Source organism: Chiroxiphia lanceolata, chromosome 3 (assembly GCF_009829145.1).
Source record: "Chiroxiphia lanceolata isolate bChiLan1 chromosome 3, bChiLan1.pri, whole genome shotgun sequence".
NCBI classification, from domain to species: Eukaryota; Metazoa; Chordata; class Aves; order Passeriformes; family Pipridae; genus Chiroxiphia; species Chiroxiphia lanceolata.
Window position 1 is genome coordinate 66045635 of NC_045639.1, and position 18553 is coordinate 66064187.

General features: G+C 38.5%; 1 protein-coding gene across 3 annotated transcripts in view; it reads left to right on the forward strand.

Moving 5' to 3' along the window:
• MCM9 (minichromosome maintenance 9 homologous recombination repair factor) overlaps positions 1 to 16983 on the forward strand; it is a 48658-nt gene extending 31675 nt beyond the window's left edge. The window contains exons 7-12 of one of the 3 annotated variants that reach the window (XR_004356416.1): positions 2738 to 2912; positions 4888 to 5090; positions 6079 to 6282; positions 7692 to 7774; positions 8743 to 8877; positions 12277 to 12382. Coding sequence is in view for 1 of the 3 variants with exons in the window: in XM_032684476.1 (XP_032540367.1) it covers positions 2738 to 2912; positions 4888 to 5090; positions 6079 to 6282; positions 7692 to 7774; positions 12277 to 12422; positions 14630 to 16160 (2342 nt within the window). In the remaining 2 variants the exon portion in view is untranslated. Of the gene's footprint in view, positions 1 to 2737; positions 2913 to 4887; positions 5091 to 6078; positions 6283 to 7691; positions 7775 to 8742; positions 8878 to 12276; positions 12423 to 14629 lie in introns of those variants that run through there. The other 2 variants (XM_032684476.1, XR_004356417.1) reach the window with 2 other exon arrangements.
• Positions 16984 to 18553: the final 1570 nt, after the last annotated feature.

An 18553-nucleotide genomic window follows, 5' to 3' on the forward strand; every position in this document is an offset into this window, starting at 1 on the left:
ACAACTAAGATCAGTTCGGAAGCTATCACCCTGCAAGAGTTTTATTTACAAAGAAAAAATTTTAAATCCTAAGATGTGAATTTATTTCGATTGCTGGCACATAGCTCATGCAAGTGTGTTTACTGTGCCTACCACATTTGTTGTTATTAAAGGTTCAGGTTCATATACAGAAGATGTGTCCTTTTGCCAGTGTATTATCTTATATTTAAAGTTGTGAACCATAAAGGTTTATATGAACTGAAGAAGAAATTAATTTCCTTTCAAAATGTTCATCCTCTGCAAGTTGTAAACAATATAAGACCGTACTCACCTTGGAAAATGCCCTAAGCTGAAAAAGGAGGTTGGAAGAATAGTAGAGCAAAATATCATAACTAAATTAAAACCACGGGTAGAACATGAACAAAACATAATCTTTTATCAATCTACTTCAGGCAAGAAGTTAAAGAAGCACTGTATCTGAACAAGACAAAAAGCTGCTTGAAATGAGTTCATTTTAAGGTTTTATTTAACTTTACTTATAAAAAGGAAGATTCACAAGTGTTTAAAAGAATTCTAGGTGCATTTTTAATATGCTAAGAGTGTGCACTGTGAAGTACTGTATAAACAGCAACTGCAATGTTAGCTGCTTGAGAAGAGTGAAAAACTACTCTCAGTCCAGCACTCGTGATTAAATTGTTCTCAACACCTCCCAGAACAAGCAATTTTACTGTCAAAATGCACACAACTAATCTAATCAAACAGGAAGGTGCATGAAGCTTTCAACATCCCTTAATAAGAATGAAAGTAGCGATTCACTTACAGACCAAACCTTTTTGCCTGTGGAGCTCCCCCATGTGCCGTGAGGCCCTTGTGGGTTGGGGTGGTTTCAGCTCTTTCTTTTTATTATGTTTTTGTTTTTTCCTTTTTCTGTGCTGGTTGTGTTGGGGCTGGATATTGATGGGAACCCAAGTGCCAGTGTCACCCCCGTCTTGGGGCTGCGCAGGGCTAGCAGGCTCATGAGTCTGACCCCCGCATTGCCCTGACCAGCACCCATGGCATCAACCTCTTGGCTGACATGGCATGCCAGGAAGCAGTGTGGCAGCACTTGGCTGGCTGGGGAGCCCCCTGAGTAAAAGGGGGTTTGCTGGTGGGGTGCTGGGTGTCCCAGGTGGGACGGGCTGTCTGCATGGCTGTTCTGCTGTGAGCCTGTGTCACTGCTGCTCAAGAGGCCACCCACAGAGGGGCTGTGTAGGGAATGGAGCATGCCTGCTACACAGCTGCACTGTCAGGAGACCATCCCCTTCCTCTTTTGTCAAGAAGGGCTTGGGTGACATAATAAACTGTGAGACAATGCACCTTCCCTATGCAGCAAGATTGCCATGTTGTGCAGCAGAGGAGGCCATCTTGTGTGGCAGCAGGAGCCCTGTGAGGGAGGCCATCTCATGGCTGCCATGCACAGAGCACAGGGACAAGCAGAGTGACACAGCACTGTAGCATCAGCGACATCCCTCACACCACTGTGGGGAGAGAGCAGAGAGTGCCCAGGGCTCGGGAGGGGGGTGTGAGTTGTGTACCTCTACCACGGGTGAAGATTCTGCATGGAAATAAATGTACAGCCAGGCTCTAGTACTTCCTGTTGTGGTTATTTTGTGTTTTTATAATTCTGCTGTATGATTGACTGCTCGGGTTATTTGGTGCAGAGTCCCAGAAACTGAGAAAGATTGGACACAGTGGAGGAGATTCCTTACAACAAGCTGAAGTACTTATTAATTTCAGGAAACATGTGTATTTCCAGTAACCTTTTGCTGGCCACTTGAGAACAAATGGGTACTGTGATGGGCTGTGCAGCAACGAGAAGGTCTCTGCAGCCTCTCTTCCCTGAACCAAATGACGGGGAGCGGGATTCTTGTGCAGGCTTTGTCATAGAATTCCAGGAGATTTTAGGCTGGTTGCAGCTTGTCAACTACTAGGATATTTTGAGCAGAACACTGGAGTGAAAAATGAGGGCTAAAGATAGAGAGGAAGCTGGGAAATAGGGAATAGAAGGATTGAAAGGAGCTGCACGTACTTGCTAATGTGTGGCTGTTTCCACAGTTGTGCAGGCTTTTTGACTTGCCATCCATACGATGTTGTATCATGTGTAGATTTACTGGGAAACTTTTTTTTATTTTTCTTTGCCATTTCATCCTTGGGCATCTTTGGATTTTCACATTTACTTAATGCTTAGAGGAAATCAAAATCTCATAAAGAAATGTAACTACCTTAGTTTAAGGGAAGAATTTGACTCTGCCTCCTGGGACAAGGTGTTATGTGAGATTGAAATATATTTCTTTTTCCAAACTTCGCAGCTCCAAAATTTTGTCTGTTTTAGTAGTTGAGGAGGAAGAGGATCTGAATTGGTCCATTGCATAATTTTGCAATCTATGCATTTGCCCTAATTTTCAATATGATCTGGCAGACCTAGTCTTCATATCCTAATCTCTTTTGTTCATTTAACGAAGTCTTAAAACAAGTCACAATCAAACATGGCAAGTTTAACAGAATCTGCTCCACAGCTCCAGGCTAACCTGCCACAACACTAGTGGGATTGATTACCAGTAGCTCTAAAGTGAATTTCGTGGTAGAGGTATGTGGTGGAGCTACCCTGCTGCTCTGCCTTCTGTCCATGGCACAAGCCAGTACGCTGGGTCCCTTTCTTTCACTCAAGTGCATTCCTGCATTTTAAGGAAAAGACTGACTAAAGTAATTGATTCTTCAGGCTTGACAGTGACTGCTGTGAAGGACTTTGGGGAGTGGAATTTGGAAGCTGGAGCACTGGTGCTTGCAGATGGAGGCCTTTGTTGCATTGATGAGTTCAACAGTATCAAAGAACATGACAGAACCAGCATCCATGAGGCAATGGAGCAACAAACCATCAGTGTTGCAAAGGCAGGGTAAGTGGCATGTTAACATATGCGATAAAACAATATAGGATGTTTCTCTTATACTTAAAAGGTTTGTCATGCTAATTAAATATATCTATTTTCTTTGTTGTACTTAAGAGTTTAGTTCTCAGCAGTATTCTTAAACTAAACGAGTCAGCATTTCCAAGGACAGTGCACTGGACTGTGGTTGCAAGTGATCAGAATAAATACATACCCTCTTCATGTTGAGTTTTCAATCCGCCACTTTAGGCCAGGTACTTTCCTAAGAAGACTTGGTGTTCTTTTCCTTGTCCTTTGCTGCAAGTGGTCGTACTAATCATATGTGAAATGAGGAGCTTAGTAACTTTTTTTTGGTGCAACTCAGAAAGCGGGACTTCATTTCACCAACATCACAGAATCATAGAATCAGTTAGGTTGGAAAAGACCTCTAAGATCATCGAGTCCAACCTTTGACTGATCACCACAGTATCAACTGGATCATAGCACTAAGTGCCATGTCCAGTCACTACTTGAAAACTTCCAGGGGTGGTGGCTCCACCACCTCCCTGGGTGGCCCATTCCAATGCTTGATCACCCTTTCAGTGAAGAAATTTTTCCTGATGTCCAACCTGAACCTTCTGTGGCACAGCTTGAGGTTATGTCCTCTTGTCCTGTCAAGCCCAGTAATACTGCATGGCAACAAAAAGAGATAAAGAGACTTCCAGGCTGCTGATTTTATGTGTTGGGCGTGGCATAAACTCCTGCTTACTTTTAGTTCCTCTCTCTCTTTTTTCAAAGTACTGTGTGTTCAAATCTGCTATTCCCCCCCACTCACCCCTGCCCACCGCTTGGATCTTTGAGCTCATATCTCATTCTCTCAGTCATATGCAGCTCTTGTCCAGGCCCAAATAATTTTCTGGCTGGTATTGCTGCAATTCCTGCTACTCAAAAGGAATCACCCTTTTCATATTCCTTTGTATTGCATTCAGCTCAGCTCTTGCTCCTATCACATCTTGGCTTCTCTAACTGGTCATGTCCTTTCCTTATTCTGAGTGTTTCCACTCTCTTTTGCAGACAGCAGTCAAGTGATGTCAGTCTCACCTGGGTGATTACTAGCCTTTGCTAATAATGCAGCTGGGCACAAATATTTGGAATCAACCTGATCCTGTCTCCTTAGTAAGACAGTGACATATTTTAGCAAGGTTCCTTGTTGCAGTCATTTGTGTTTTGTAGACCCCAAACACTGTTTACTAACTTGCACATGTAGCCTCAGTTGCTCACTTCTAAGGACTACGTATAGTGAGGGTTTTTTGAGTAGTAACTTAGCACGGATAGATTAAGCACCTTGTTAATTTAGGTCTTATTTTAGTGCATGGGAGATAAGTGTTTTTTCCTGTTGGGTGTGAGCCAGTGGAAGCTCTGTGGTCCTTCCTCTCAGTTACAGAAGAACTTTGGACATGAGGCTGCACTTACTCAGGAGCTGACTAGAAATAGCTCAGAGACAAACCAAAGTTAGAATGCTTCTGCTGCTGCCTTAACCAAAAAGAGTGCATTTGGACTACTAGAATAAAAAATAATCTTGCTTCACATCTACAAGCACATGCTAGGGCATCATGGTTAAAAGAGGAAAATGGCTGCCATCATTGTTTGCTTGGGTTCATATTAATGTTTACACGTAGGAATAAAACATGTGTATGTTACATTTTATTTTATTATCTGAAAAGTAATGTTGGTTTTCACTATTTAAGGACCTAGCTGTATATAGAGATTACTTGTGGCAATATTAGTCAGTTACTTTTGGTAGCCTGGTCACTCACTGTCTGTCTAGTTGTTACTGTGCTACTGAGAAAAACTGTACATATAATAAAAATTAATACAATAATTGTGTACATTGTTTAGCTCTTATGCTCTTTATGGTGTAAAAACATGAAAATTTTTAAACACTTTGAAATAATTTTCCGTACCAATTTAAGTCAACCATAATGTTCACCATTCTTTTCCCTAGCTTGGTGTGCAAGCTTAATACGAGGACAACTATCCTGGCAGCAACAAACCCAAAAGGCCATTATGACCCTAATGAGTCTGTCTCTGTCAACATAGCTCTTGGCAGTCCCCTGTTGAGCAGATTTGACCTGGTCTTAGTATTGCTGGATACAAAGAATGAGGAATGGGACCGCATCATTTCATCCTTCATCTTGCAAAATAAAGGTAAGAGTAGTCTTTTTAAATTGTAAGGTATTTTTTGGTTGGTTGGTTCTGGTTTTGTTTTTTCTTGGTTTCTTTTATTTCCCTACCTTTTGATTTGTTATTCTTGAGTCTTTCGTACTAATCAGTGAATACATTTTTGTTATGGTGATTTTCTGCTGTATGGTTGTTTTTCAAGTAGGACTAAGATAGAAATTAATTAGGAGGGGTGAGCTGAGAACACTATGCTTTTACTCTGTGATCATCAAGAGATTTCAGCCCAGGCTGCTCAGTAAGTGGATGGTTTCCATCCTTCGCCTTTACATTGTGTGATCTGCAGACTCTATAAACTCCATGCAATTGTGCTTGTGTTAATGGAAAACCTAATTCAGGCAGAACAAATTGGAGCTGCATGTGCTGCAGGGCTCAAAGAATGAACAATGGTGTTCCCAATGTGGAGCTTTGTGCTCTAGACTTAAGGAAGGCAATATGATTTAATTTTAACCAGTGCCTTCACCATCCACTTTAGGAACATGAATTTGATCCCCATTGCGGAAGTGATTAGAGGAAACTTCTTCAGCTAGCTTCCTTCTCTTTCTTAAGTATTTCCCTACAAAAAATGTTCAGAATATGGCAGGTAGCTTTTGGTTCCTACAAGGTAGGTAAAACAGACAGAGGAGGTACATACGCTCATGTAGGACTTTTCATTTTAAGGAATTCCAAAGCACTTGGTACTGCCTGTACCATCTGGTGGGCAGTGAGGCTGACTGAGCAGTTCTGCTGAAATGACTGGAGGCTTTACTGTGGATTTTGATAGGAGAAGGATTGGATGGTGTAAAATTCTGCACTGGAATTTGACCAAGTTCTTGAGGACTAGTGTACAGACCAGCCAGTGTGCCCCAAAAGTACAGTAATGTGTCTTTTATAGTCACCTCTCTATTTAACAGAAATTCTTAGGAAGAAACTTGATGTCTGTTGTTAAAGAATTACTGATAAGGCAATTCTAATGCAGGTTGCCCAAGCAAATCAGAAAAGCTCTGGAGCATGGAAAAGATGAAAACCTACTTCTGCCTTATAAAAAGCATACAGCCAAAATTGTCTGATGAGAGTAACCTGATCCTTGTACGCTACTATCAAATGCAGCGTCAGAGTGACTGCAGGAACGCTGCCCGGACCACCATCCGCTTATTGGAGAGTTTGATACGCCTTGCAGAAGGTAAGGCCCCAGCATTTTTATTTTTAGGCTAACAATTAACCTTTATGAAATGAATAGGGGTATAATTATAGCCAGTAAGCAGAATAGTAGCTTTTCTATAGAGGTGATTATTGCATTGTTTTATCTTTCTAATCTGAGAGACTGTGAGTTGAAGATTTTGAATGTGGGAAAAGGTGTTACATTTAGATTATCAAAACCACTTTTAGTTTTGACATTCTCAGACACATAATAAACAGCTAAACCACTGAAAGAAGTAATATTTGAGAGAAAAATCTCAGAAATTATGTGCCTATATGAAAAGCAGTCTCAGGATTTACTTGGCTTCGAGTCAAATATTTATTTCTATCCCAAAATTAATATAACATAAACATAGCATGTTTTTTGTTTCTGTAAGTATCAGTAATCAAGTCTGTATTTTGCAATACAACTTCAGCATTTCCAACACTGAGTTCAAATAATATTTCATTTATAAGAACAAAACCAAAGGAAGCAGTAGGTTTCTGTCTTAACATGATTTTATTTTATAAAATGACATATCAAATATTTTCAGGATGAACTTAAAATTATGTACTGTATTTTGTTTAACAATCATAAATGGCAATGTAGTGCTTCCTGCATCAGATGTTATATCTTGTTCTCCATTTTGGGGGAAAGACATTCTCCATTTAAGTGAAAGACATTCCTAACTTTTAGGGATTCACATGTAATTTTCACATTCAGTGTTTCTTCCTTTCTTATTAGTTCACATGATTGGAGCTTTTAGTAATATTTTGTTCTTTTAAACTATTATGTAGATAGTATTAGTTAATCTGCTTTTCTCTTGATGACTAAGACTTGAGTGTGTTTCCACGGCCAATCAGGAGAAAGGCTTCATGTGGTAAATTATTTGCGTTATATTTATTTACGAAAATTTATTTTTGTTTTGCTAACTTAAGAAAGGGAAGGAAGAAAAAATTAAGCTGCTGTAGAGGAAAGCATTTTAAATGATGCTAAATTTGTAATACAGACCAGTGTAGAGGAAATCAAATTTTTTCTGACCTGTGATGAAAACTAGATTTTATTTTTTCATTTTATGGTGATGACATGTACCTATATAGAGATGTTTCATATCACACTCTTTGTTGTGATATCTGAACTTTACATTTTCTAACTGTAGAATTTTGAGCATGTTTATTCGAACTGTCAGTGTAACTGTAATTTGAAAGTCATACCACATTGTTTACTAGAAAAACTAAGGCTTCCAATTTCCATTGAATTTGACCCTAAAATCAAAAATTATCATATTTATGTTTAAATTATGCCCATGTCCAAGTGTTTGAAGAGCTGAAGAAATCTGAAGAAATATCTTGTTCCTTCTAGTACGAAAAATTGGTTTTGACTTTGGTAACGCTTTTTGGTATTCTTGATAGCTCACGCCCGGTTGATGTTTAGGGATACTGTGACTTTGGAAGATGCAGTCACTGTGGTGTCAGTGATGGAATCTTCTATGCAGGTAAGGTTTCTTGCAGACATTGCCATTGCTGCAATACCCTATTGAAGGGATTCAGTTTTTCATGTATCCATGTGCCAGATCCCTTCGTCTCTTTGGAAAGGGTTTTATAGACTCATGGAAAGAAGGTCATCAGAGACCTTGACAAGTCTTTTTTAGTCCATCTGGATTGTTAAAATCCTTAAACAGAGATAATACTGAAAAATCTTGATTAGCAATAAAGGCCTGATACCTTTTTTTATAGACTTTGCAGTCTAAGTGAAGTTTTGGCATACTATTGAGTTTTGGTAATCTACATTTTAAAGACCTTTTGAGCCATAAATTCCGTATTTAATAGCCTCTGATGGGTTTTTTTCTCCATGATGTTATGTAGTCACTGATTAACTAGGTATGAGAGAACCTAATAATTTTTTTAAGCAAGTCCGAACAATTGCCAAGACCTACACTTTATTTTGCCATTAAATCATTTTGAACTATGTTGGTGGTAATAGTAAAACTCAGAATTGTAGAAGACTAATTTTACTCTGAGAAGCCTTCACATTCCAAATGTGGTTGGACTGAAAATTGTGCATTCCAGTTATCATGTGGATTTATGTAATGCTTCCATGTAAAAAGGCATTAAATAAATGTGGAAAGCTAGATTTTAGTTTACTGTAACATTGTTAGGATGTTGAAAAGGCAGCACATTTAGAATTAATAAAAGAAATGTGAATCTGATAGAAGGGATTTTTTTTAGTAGAAATGTGGAAAATAATATAGACACTTACTTCAGATAGAATATTTTTAAGAGAAATAAACCTTCATGCTTTGGAGTAGGAAAAAAATTACCATAAGCAGATTATCCAAAGTTTTATGCGTAGGAGCTTTTAGCATGTCTGAAATATTTGGTTTTGGCTCTGTCAGAGATGGTGTACTCCACTGCACAGCTGACTGGTCTGATCCAAAATGGCATTTCCTATGTTTCTGTATAGATTGCTATGAATATATTCAAAGTTTTATATAGCACCCATTAGCTCAATGGACCTGAAAGACCTTTGCAGGAGTAGATGTGTTCCTTTTTGCAGACAAGGCTCTTCAGGATAGATGCACAAAGTCACATGTGGCAGGTAGGCCCTTGTGATCTCCCTTGTTCTTTCAGTGAGGGTTGAGAGACTTGCAATTTGTGCCACAGATAATCTACTGCTCAATGTTGCAAATGGAATTTATCTCAAAAATACTACAGGGCCTGACCTTATTAAGTAGGAAAAGATTATTTAGCTGTCTGCTGCAATTTGTCTTGCACTGTTTTGAAGAGCTCAGCTTTTCAATGACAGCACTGCATCTAAGTTGAAATGTGAAGCTGTTGAAATAGCGGAAGATATCACATAAGTGTTCATTAACTGTAATTAAACCTGTAATTAACTAGATGAGAATTTGATGGGACAGTGATTTCGAAGCAATATGGTTTTGGATATAAGAACTCTGAGATACTAATTTTCTTTGTTTGTTTTTCGTAAGAGATCAAAAAGTGAAATGTATGCATATAATAGTATGTCATCTTTGTGTCTCTCTACCTCATCAGCATGAGTAAAAGCAAAAGAATTGTTTTAACTATGGCTCACTCTTTCATTTTTATACAGCCCTGCCCTCAAGGGCTGCAGTTTGCATAACAAGCATCTGTCTAGTAAGAGTCAGTGAGAAATTTGCCTGAAATATGACTGCAGAAGACTACCTGGGAGTAGTTGGTGTGCTCACTGTATTTGTTCCACTCTTCACTTCGTATGAGCAAGTAGACAAATGTGTTCATTTTTGCTAGGAATCTGCAAATTTGTGTTCTGCTATTTAAGGTCAAATTTTACTTTCCTCCTGGAAAGTATAAATGATTCACTGAAACTGATTCTTTTTTGATGGAAGAGATTTCTTTGTTTTAGTAAAAAAGGATAGAAGCAGCATGCAAAAGTTTATTTTCAGAAATGGATTTCTTCTCTAGAAAAAAAACCCCACAACATTTTGTATAGATACATCCTGTGTTTCCGGCCTAATTGTCAGTCTGTAGAATGAGGTTGTAAATGGGGAAATACGAGTATCCTTCTTGAAGGACTGGCTGCCACCTTTTACCTCAGCAAACTCCATCTTCAACACTGTCTTTGGAACTTCTACAATAAGTCATATTCTTGCCAGTATAAAATTAAAGTTTATGGTTCTGTGAGTGTTCAGATATTTCTTGTGAGCCCTCTTGGGAAGGAAGACTATAAAATTTTCTTCACCAACCTAGTTCATTGTGGTTTTTTGTTCATTTTGTCCTCAAATTCACCCTTATATTTCTCTTCCTGCTTTGTCAACATATTTCAATTCCCCCACTTGATCTTTTCTTTGTCTCATTTCCTCTTATTAATACTGTCTCCTTCCTTCTCTTAGTCATGTTTCCATCCTTGTTTTATTCCCTTTACAATCACTCTTCTTTTATTCCTTTTTATATTGGATTTTCCCATTCCTGGGCATTTTATGCCCTTCCTTTCTGCTAACTTTCTCTGTAACACTTTCTTTTTTTTCTTTCTCTGTTCTAGATCCTCTGCCCTCAGCATGTGATTTTGTCATATGGTTACCTTCCTCTACTCAAAATGATATCTCAGAATCTCAGAGGGGCAGATATCTCAGAGACATGAGCACCAGCACAGGAATGAAACCTCACAGATATTTTAAATTCACTTAGAATTTCACACACAAACACACAGACTATTTAAAAGAAGCTCATTGTGATGGCTGAGTACAGCACTGAAAAGTCAGTGAGGACAAGACATTATTGTACCCCATGGCCATATATCTACTTTTTTTCCACTGGATCTTTAGGTCACAGGCTGACAGTACTCAGGCCAAAAGGAACTATCTTTTGTTAATGTTTTGCTCAATATTTTCTTTATTGCCTGCTGTTCTAAAGGCAGTATTCTCAATTTCTTCACACATTTTTCTGTGGAATTCATTTCCAGTGTACTTGAATATTTCAGAAATACCAATTCACGTATCCTCACACAGTCCTTGTGAAGTGATGGGATGGTGCTACTCCTGTTCTATGATGTGAGGCTGAATTATGCACAATGAGAAGAAATTGTCTGCTGGAACATACCCCATGAGAGATGTTTGGGGTTTCAGAGTAGTAACAGTTTGAGTGTTTGAGCATATTTTCTGTTTTCTGCAATTTCCTTCTGTGCACACACCACATCAGGATCCCACTTACAGATTTATTGTCTTTCAAAACCTTTTCTTAACTGGCTCATTCTGAGTCACAAGAACTAGAATTTAGTGTCAGACGTGGAATCTGGTTCTCCTTGGCTGCTTTTAGCTGTTCTAACCAAGAGACTGAGTCCCCACCTCATTACCTATGAACTTTCCAGTTCCTGAAGCAAATACTGCAGAGATGACAGACTTGTGCTTCTGCGTGGAACAGATCTATCATGTGCCTGAAGTGATATGCAAAAAAACAACCCCAAGTGGTAACGTCAGTGAGATGCATTAAAGGTTGCATGAATGGCCTTATTTTTAGCAGTGTGCAGTGTTAGAGGGCTTTAATTAGCCAACAGAATTATGGTTTTGATGTAATTTTTTTAATATAAAATTTAAACATTTCAAAATGGGAGAACCATAAATTGCCACAGTTGAAAATGTATGGTACATGTGATGCCATATGTAGCAATTTCTGTATCTAGAGACTCCACTGACTTGTGCTACTGTTCTCATGGTACTTGATACATATCTTGTTCATTACTTGTACTGAGTTTTATAGATTAGACAGGAGTGGTAAACACTAATTTGTGGCAAAATAGAGGGTTTGTGGTGCAAGGTGTTTTTTCCCAAAGAGTAATTAACTACAGAGCTATTCTAGATTATTTGTTGTGGAACAAAGCACTGTGCAAGATGCTCTGTTCCAAATAAAAATTATTTCATTTTTACAAGGCACAGCAAAATTGTCCCAGGTTAAAATCACTTACAAGTCACTGGGATTACTCCCAAATAGTTACTCTTAAAGAGCTACTCAGAAATATTTCTGTCAGACAAGTCACCCTGTGTTGATAAATCTTAATACCCAAGTCTTTCCCTTTAAGAAATTAGGCAAAGCTAATGAAAACTTCTAGTAGTCAGAACTACTTCTGTTATAAAAGTTCCTCACGTGGGCAGAATTTTTACCAGGTATTTGGAAAACTTTTATAACTGTCATTTTCATTTCCAGTCATGATGTTCTCAAGCCTTAGGTGGACTTCCCATTCTTTGTATCAATAAAAATAAACCAGGATGAGTAAACTGCAGGCTTGATCATGTAATTGCTTTATGTGTATGAGCAACTTTGCCCATGTGAGCAGACCTAATGGGATTATTTATGTGGATACAATTAGTAAATATTTTTACCTTAAGCTTTAAAATATCTAGGGGAGAATTTTGGATAAAATGATCTCCACTGTGTTAATTTGGTGCTGAATAATAAAGGTAGTTTCCTACTATTTATTTTTTTTCTAATCTCTTTGTTGACATAGGGGGGTGCACTTCTTGGAGGCATCAATGCCTTACACACCTCATTTCCCGAAAATCCAATGGCGCAGTACCGAACGCAGTGTGAACTCATATTGGAGCGGCTGGAGCTGCAAGATCTTCTGCACAAAGAGCTACAAAGACTTGACAGGTCTATACAAAGCAACAAACTAATTCAGAAGTGAAAAAGAAGTTGTTTCACAATAATATTTGGAAAGAGTCTAAAAATAGGGTCTGGCATTGGGAAGGGACTTGTTCTTTAGAACACATGGATAATCAGAGAGATTGTTTTGAAGTAGCACTTTGAGATCATCACAAGATCATTTCTCTCTCTGGGTTATGGAATTTACAAATATTTTAAGAGCATTTTAATCAGTTCTCAACTCATATCCCAATACTATGCTCAGATAAATTTCAGCAGAGCTTCTTAGAGCCAAATACCAGATTCTGTAGCTGAGCAAATAATTTTATATAACCTTTTGTTGCTTGCAGCAGATCTGCTTCATGATTTTTTAAACCTTCTTTTGTGTTGGGCTTGTCGGGATCCTTCCCTTTCTGCTAAGGGAAAATGTAAGCCCGGATCAAAATTCTGTTCTTTCGGGTGATTTTTCTTTTTTTAACATGCTAGAATTTTTACTGTCTCATCTCTAGCTTTCAGCTCACTGCAATAATCTTTGGAAAGTCTATTTGTCATTTTTAATAGAAAGCTATTAATGTACTGAGGCTGAGAGAAAAACACAAGGATTGGAAGGAAATAAAATACAAAAAAATAACACTTGTTTCCTGGAATGAGATTAGGCGCTAAAGAAGCTTGTACTTTCTTGTTGTTAAAGGAAGATAAAAGATTAATGTTGTTAAAGGAAGATAAAAGAATAATGTTGTTGAATTTAATGGAAACAGCTGGGAGAATTCACTTTTCTTTTAACTACTTTTGAGACTTATTTTGTAAGTCATAGTTATGATATGTTAAATAACCACAGAGTCAACAAAAGCAGATGAAAGTAGGATATATTCCAGAGACAGACAAAAACTAGTTTTAAAACAGAGGTGTACACAAGGGATCATAGAAATGTAGGATGGGATGGGAGATCAAATACAAAGACAGGATCAGGTCTGCATTTGACCTTCCTGGCAGGGGCTCATGTTATCTGTTCTGAAGCCCTTCTAATGATGAGGATTTTCCATTGCCACTGTATAGTCTGTTCCATGATTGCTCCACCTAATGCTCATAAAGTTTTTCCCAATATCTCATTGAATCCCCTATGCTGCAAATTAAGCTGATTTCTTCTTCTGTTCCTTAAGCAGCTTAGAGAATACTAAATTAATGTCCTCTTTAAAACAACCTATTCTGTACTGGAAGACTTGTTCCATGCATTCCCCCTAAGCTATATTTCAATAAAACAAGCATATATCTCTCATCCCTTCTTGATGAGTCATAGTCTATATCCCATAAAAAATTTAAGAATAAACATGTTAGTAAACAGTTATGATAATTACTCTAAAACATACTCGTCAATGTAATGTTTTCTCTCTCATATAGCAGAGAAACTGTTTATAATGCATAAGTATCATGTCTCTTAGACAAATGTATTTACTTTTGGGATGGACTGTGGCTGCGTTTCACTCACAGTTTGTGTCACTATTTAGCAAAAAACAGAATACTGTCTCCCTTGGAAATTATATATTTAAGTGCAATAGACAGAATATCAGCTATAATGAGATTGGAGAGAACTCTCATTCTAGCACCTCTGTTGTTTTGGAGGGCCATGAGAATATTGATAGCCACAGACAGTCATAATTAAGTGTTACAAGTGATCTGAGATGCTTTCACTCTATCATATGGAGTTTTTGACATGTTGTGTACATAGTGATTATGAGAGAAATCGAACAACAACCACTGTTCCAAGTAATACCTAGATTTTCCATTCCAATAACTCGTTTGAGGCTTTGTCTGGTTCAGGATAAAATTTAATTAGGTTCCTGTTCTAGAAGATAGATTTACAGAATATGTAAAATCCTGAGGGACTTTAGCAATGGTTGTAAGTAGTGCGAAGCTGTTTGTTTAGGTTTTATTTTTTTCTGTTTGGTTTACCAAGGAAATGCAGTTTAGGTGGTTGCTTCCTCTGTCCATCTATCAATTAGGGACGGTAAATTCTACCAATTACTGTCAAAGGTGCTGAAAGATCACAGCCTGCAACACCAGCTTTTGTAACTGTATGTGAAACAGTACTATACCTTTGTGGCCTATGTTATTTGTAGCTTTCCACCAGTCATACCTATTAAGTATCAATAATGCAATGAAGAAAGAAAAAGAAAGAAAAATAATTTACTATGGCCCTTTTTTTTTTCACTTTATAGATTGCAAATGGAAAATTCATCCCAGCTGCAGCCTGAAGAGACAAATTTCAGTGCTACCACAAGATGCTTGAACGGGGATGTGTTTGGACAGTCAAAGCAAAGGTCTCAGTCAGAACCTTCAAAGCAACAAGAGGATAACTCTGAGTTACAGCCGCCTTTGCCTGAAGGCAGCTGTGACAGGGATATTCATCCAGAAACCTTGTGCAACCAGGCACATGGTAATAACAAAAATACCAACAGCCTGGCATGGTTTGACAACCTGGAAGAGCACAGCATTGATGCTGAAGAAACTTCTCAGAAGAAGTCTCCAGTGCCCAAGATATCTCCAAATAACTTGGCTTCAAAAATCCTGTGTAAAACATCCTGTTCTGAAGAAAGATCTGCTTCAATACCTATGAAGGGAAATGGAATACGAGAGTCACTAGCAGCTGTGGATCTGCATGCTCCTTTGAAACAGGACAAAGTTTCCAAGTTAAGCAGGAAAAGGACTGAAGAACACAACTGTTCTTCTTCAGAAGCTCATATTCCAGACCCAGCATCACCAAGTGCTAGTGTGCAGGATTCAGTTATTACACAACATGCTTCTAAAAGGTGGCAGAGGCTGCACACGGAGAAATCACGTGGATTCTTTACAAGTACACAGGACCCTGAGGCAAAGGCTCTTCATTCAGTATTACCTGCCTCTGGCCTGTCAAATCTTTCGAGTGATGCAGATTCTGTGCTAGGGGAAGAAGAGAACAGTATATCTGTAGCAGCAAAAAGTGCAACAATTTCCCTGAGAAAACGAAGTAAAGGTCAAGTAGTGAAGGAAACAAATGCAAGTTCCCATGAGCCAGAAATCCTCAACAGTGGAAGTCCCCCAGCTGCTAAACTGGCTAAATTTTCTTTCAGACCAAGGACAAAACTTGATCATTCTTCAGAGAAGAAAAATGAAGAAGTTTCTCTTTTTCACAGTGAAACTATTTTTAAGCCAGGGGAGCAGCTCCAGGGAGAGCAGGTGCCAGAAACATGCTGCCCCCCTGAGGAAGGCAAGATGACATTGACTCGCTTAGGAAAGTGTAGTTTGGAAAAACGATCAATTGATAATAAAGGGAAAGAAGAGCAGGAGAGTCAGGCCATAGGGAAAGAAATCAGAGGAAGTGCAAAAATATCCTCTGATGTCAGTTTTGATGCTGCGTCACGTCCACCCCCTGAGAAGAAAAGGGAAGGAGAGGAGAAACCTGGTGGCCCAAGCACAGGGAAGGTGCGCTCCAGCACATTAGCCAAGCTGTCAACTTTCTCCTTTGTGTCACATCCTGAGTCAAAATCAGAAACCTCACCTGCCATTAGGACTGACACTAACAAGGAAAGGCACAGTACATCACTGAAGGTGCACATGAGCAATCCTAGCAGAAGGAAGAGTTTTATGTTGGGAAATGCTGGTAAAGCCAGTGTGATAACACAGAAATCTCTCTTCTCAATAGCAGAGCTAGATGATGCGACATTAGATTTTGATTGGGATGAAGAGGTTAGGAAAAATCCAAGCTCGTAACATGTATATCTTCCTGATTACTTAACATGCAGTTCTTCTGAATCTTCACCCTCCTATCAATTGTATCCATGGTTTTCAAACTATTTCATAGATTCATCCTGGACCTGAGTTGACAACAATGAACATACTTTCTTTAAGGGCCACATACTTTACATAAGCTAAGGACCATGTGTACTGCAGGCCTGATGTGGCTTTTAGTTTTCCAAACTCTCCCCAAGACTATTTATCCTAGTTGACTGTTCTGATTGACCTGATGAAACCTGAAGATTTGTATGGTTATGTTCATGTGTTCAGAGTGAATGATCTTGCAGAAGAGCAGGCTTGATTGACTTTATCCTTTATTTCATGTAACAGTTAGAATTACACGATTCAGATTGTCCCTCCAAATGACTATGCTGCTTTAGAAAAATGATGATGCTAAAGCTATGTAATTATATTTTGTTCAACTATTTGTCTCAACATAGTTACCAGTATTGTCATTTATCATCATGCTATGGTAAGTATTTCCATATTATCATGATCATGACAATTTTGCTGCATCTTTGATTACTGTGCTCCTTGTCACATGTCTAATGTTGAAGATATGGAATGAGGGATTTTTGTTTCTGTTTTTTAATTTCAATTTTAAATACACTGGTTCAGATATCTGTGTTTGTATTCTGGGTCATTTTATCAAAACTCAACTCTGTAATAAACAAACAAGTTCTCCACTGCAGAGACAACAAATTTCGGGTGATTGAATGGGAGTCCTCAGTAACCAGGGTAACTTTAATGCAGTCAGTAAGCCCTGGCATATAAACTACACTTCAAACATAGCACCATGGTGAAGAGCTTCCCTAGTGCAGCTTGGTTCTGATTCAGATAATGTTTACTTGGCTATTTTAATTGTGATTAGAGTTTTACTGCATCTGATATGAAGTTCATCTTCTGTAGCATGCTATGTCATTTGTCTAATGGGAAATTAATCTATTAATCCATTACATGTTTACAGGGAAAAGTAAGTCTTAATTTTCTTTTAGTGACTTGACTCATATGTTTCTTCTCTATTTTGACTCTCCACAGAATATGTTTGTTTTTACCTGCAAGGTAAACAGAAAATAGAGTGGTTGCTTACAGCACAGTAAATCCTTTGAGAGACTTCCTAGCACAACAACAGATTCTCTGTTGATTTGCTTAGATGTAGCTCCCTTGAAACCAGGTGAGTTAAAATACTGCAAATTTCAGAGAATTGAGGGAGTGTGAGGCCCAAGTACTCCAGAATGATACAAGAATAGTAGGGATAGTAGTTGGCTTACTGTTAAGGGTTTTGGGAAAAAGACAGAAACATTGCTGTCCAGACTCCTTGTGGGGTAATTCCTCCACTGGAAACATGACATCAACCAAAACAAGTGGAATTTATCCACCTCCCTCCCAAAACACAGAGCCACCCCATTATGTTCCTTCTCACCAACACCTATGCCAGGTCAAGGGAGACATGCACCCATGACCTACTGCCAGAGAAAATCAGAAGTTTCCTACAAGATGCTGTGTCTACACTGAAACTTGGGAAGGGTCAACAATACTGGAGCTATTAATGTTTATGGTGGTCTTCCTACTTGTATTTTTTGCATCAACCACTTGCATGGTGGTCTCATTTACAATCAGAAATCCTCTTTGCTAGCTGTTTGGTTTGATGGATGTTACTAGCTGGCCAGTGCAAAGCCAGAACATAGCTACTGGATCCCATTCAAGCATCATAAGTTTTTTTACCATGTAAAATGATAAATTAGTCAAGAGAAATTTCATCCACCTATACTGGAAGTACTGTTTTATTTATCACATCCCTATAGAACAGTAGCTATGGCCTCATCTAATGTAATTTGTTGAGTAAGGTTATGTGACAAGCTGATCTCAAGAACTGCAGGACTTTTTCCTAAATATTCTTTTGTGGGAGGCTGATTGACTGTTTTGCCTGGCTTGCAGATGTCCTTAGTACTCAACAGCTAAAGCTTAAATCAGTGAGACTTGTGTAAGGTGCAGTGTAATTATAATTTCACCCTTGTGTCTTCATCTCTCTCGTATTCTTGGTTGTGAATTGGCCCCTTCAAGAAGAAATGGTAGTGAGTAGTCTCACTTGGGATATCTGGAAGTAGAGGAAATGAGAAAATTATAGAGGTTCAAAGCGCTTCTTGCTGAGGACATCTGAGAGCCTAAGACCTCCCACATTTTAGCACCTGTCTTTAGTAGGTTGCAAGTCAAGCTTGCAGCCCTCAAAACAGTATGTCCGAGCACATTAGGACAAATTTGATAATCCCTGGAGACTTTCCAGACTTCCTGGAAAGAGCATGGCTGGGTTGCTATCTACCACTTAGATATGTTTTAGTGACCTAAATCTAAACCTAGACTGTAGAATT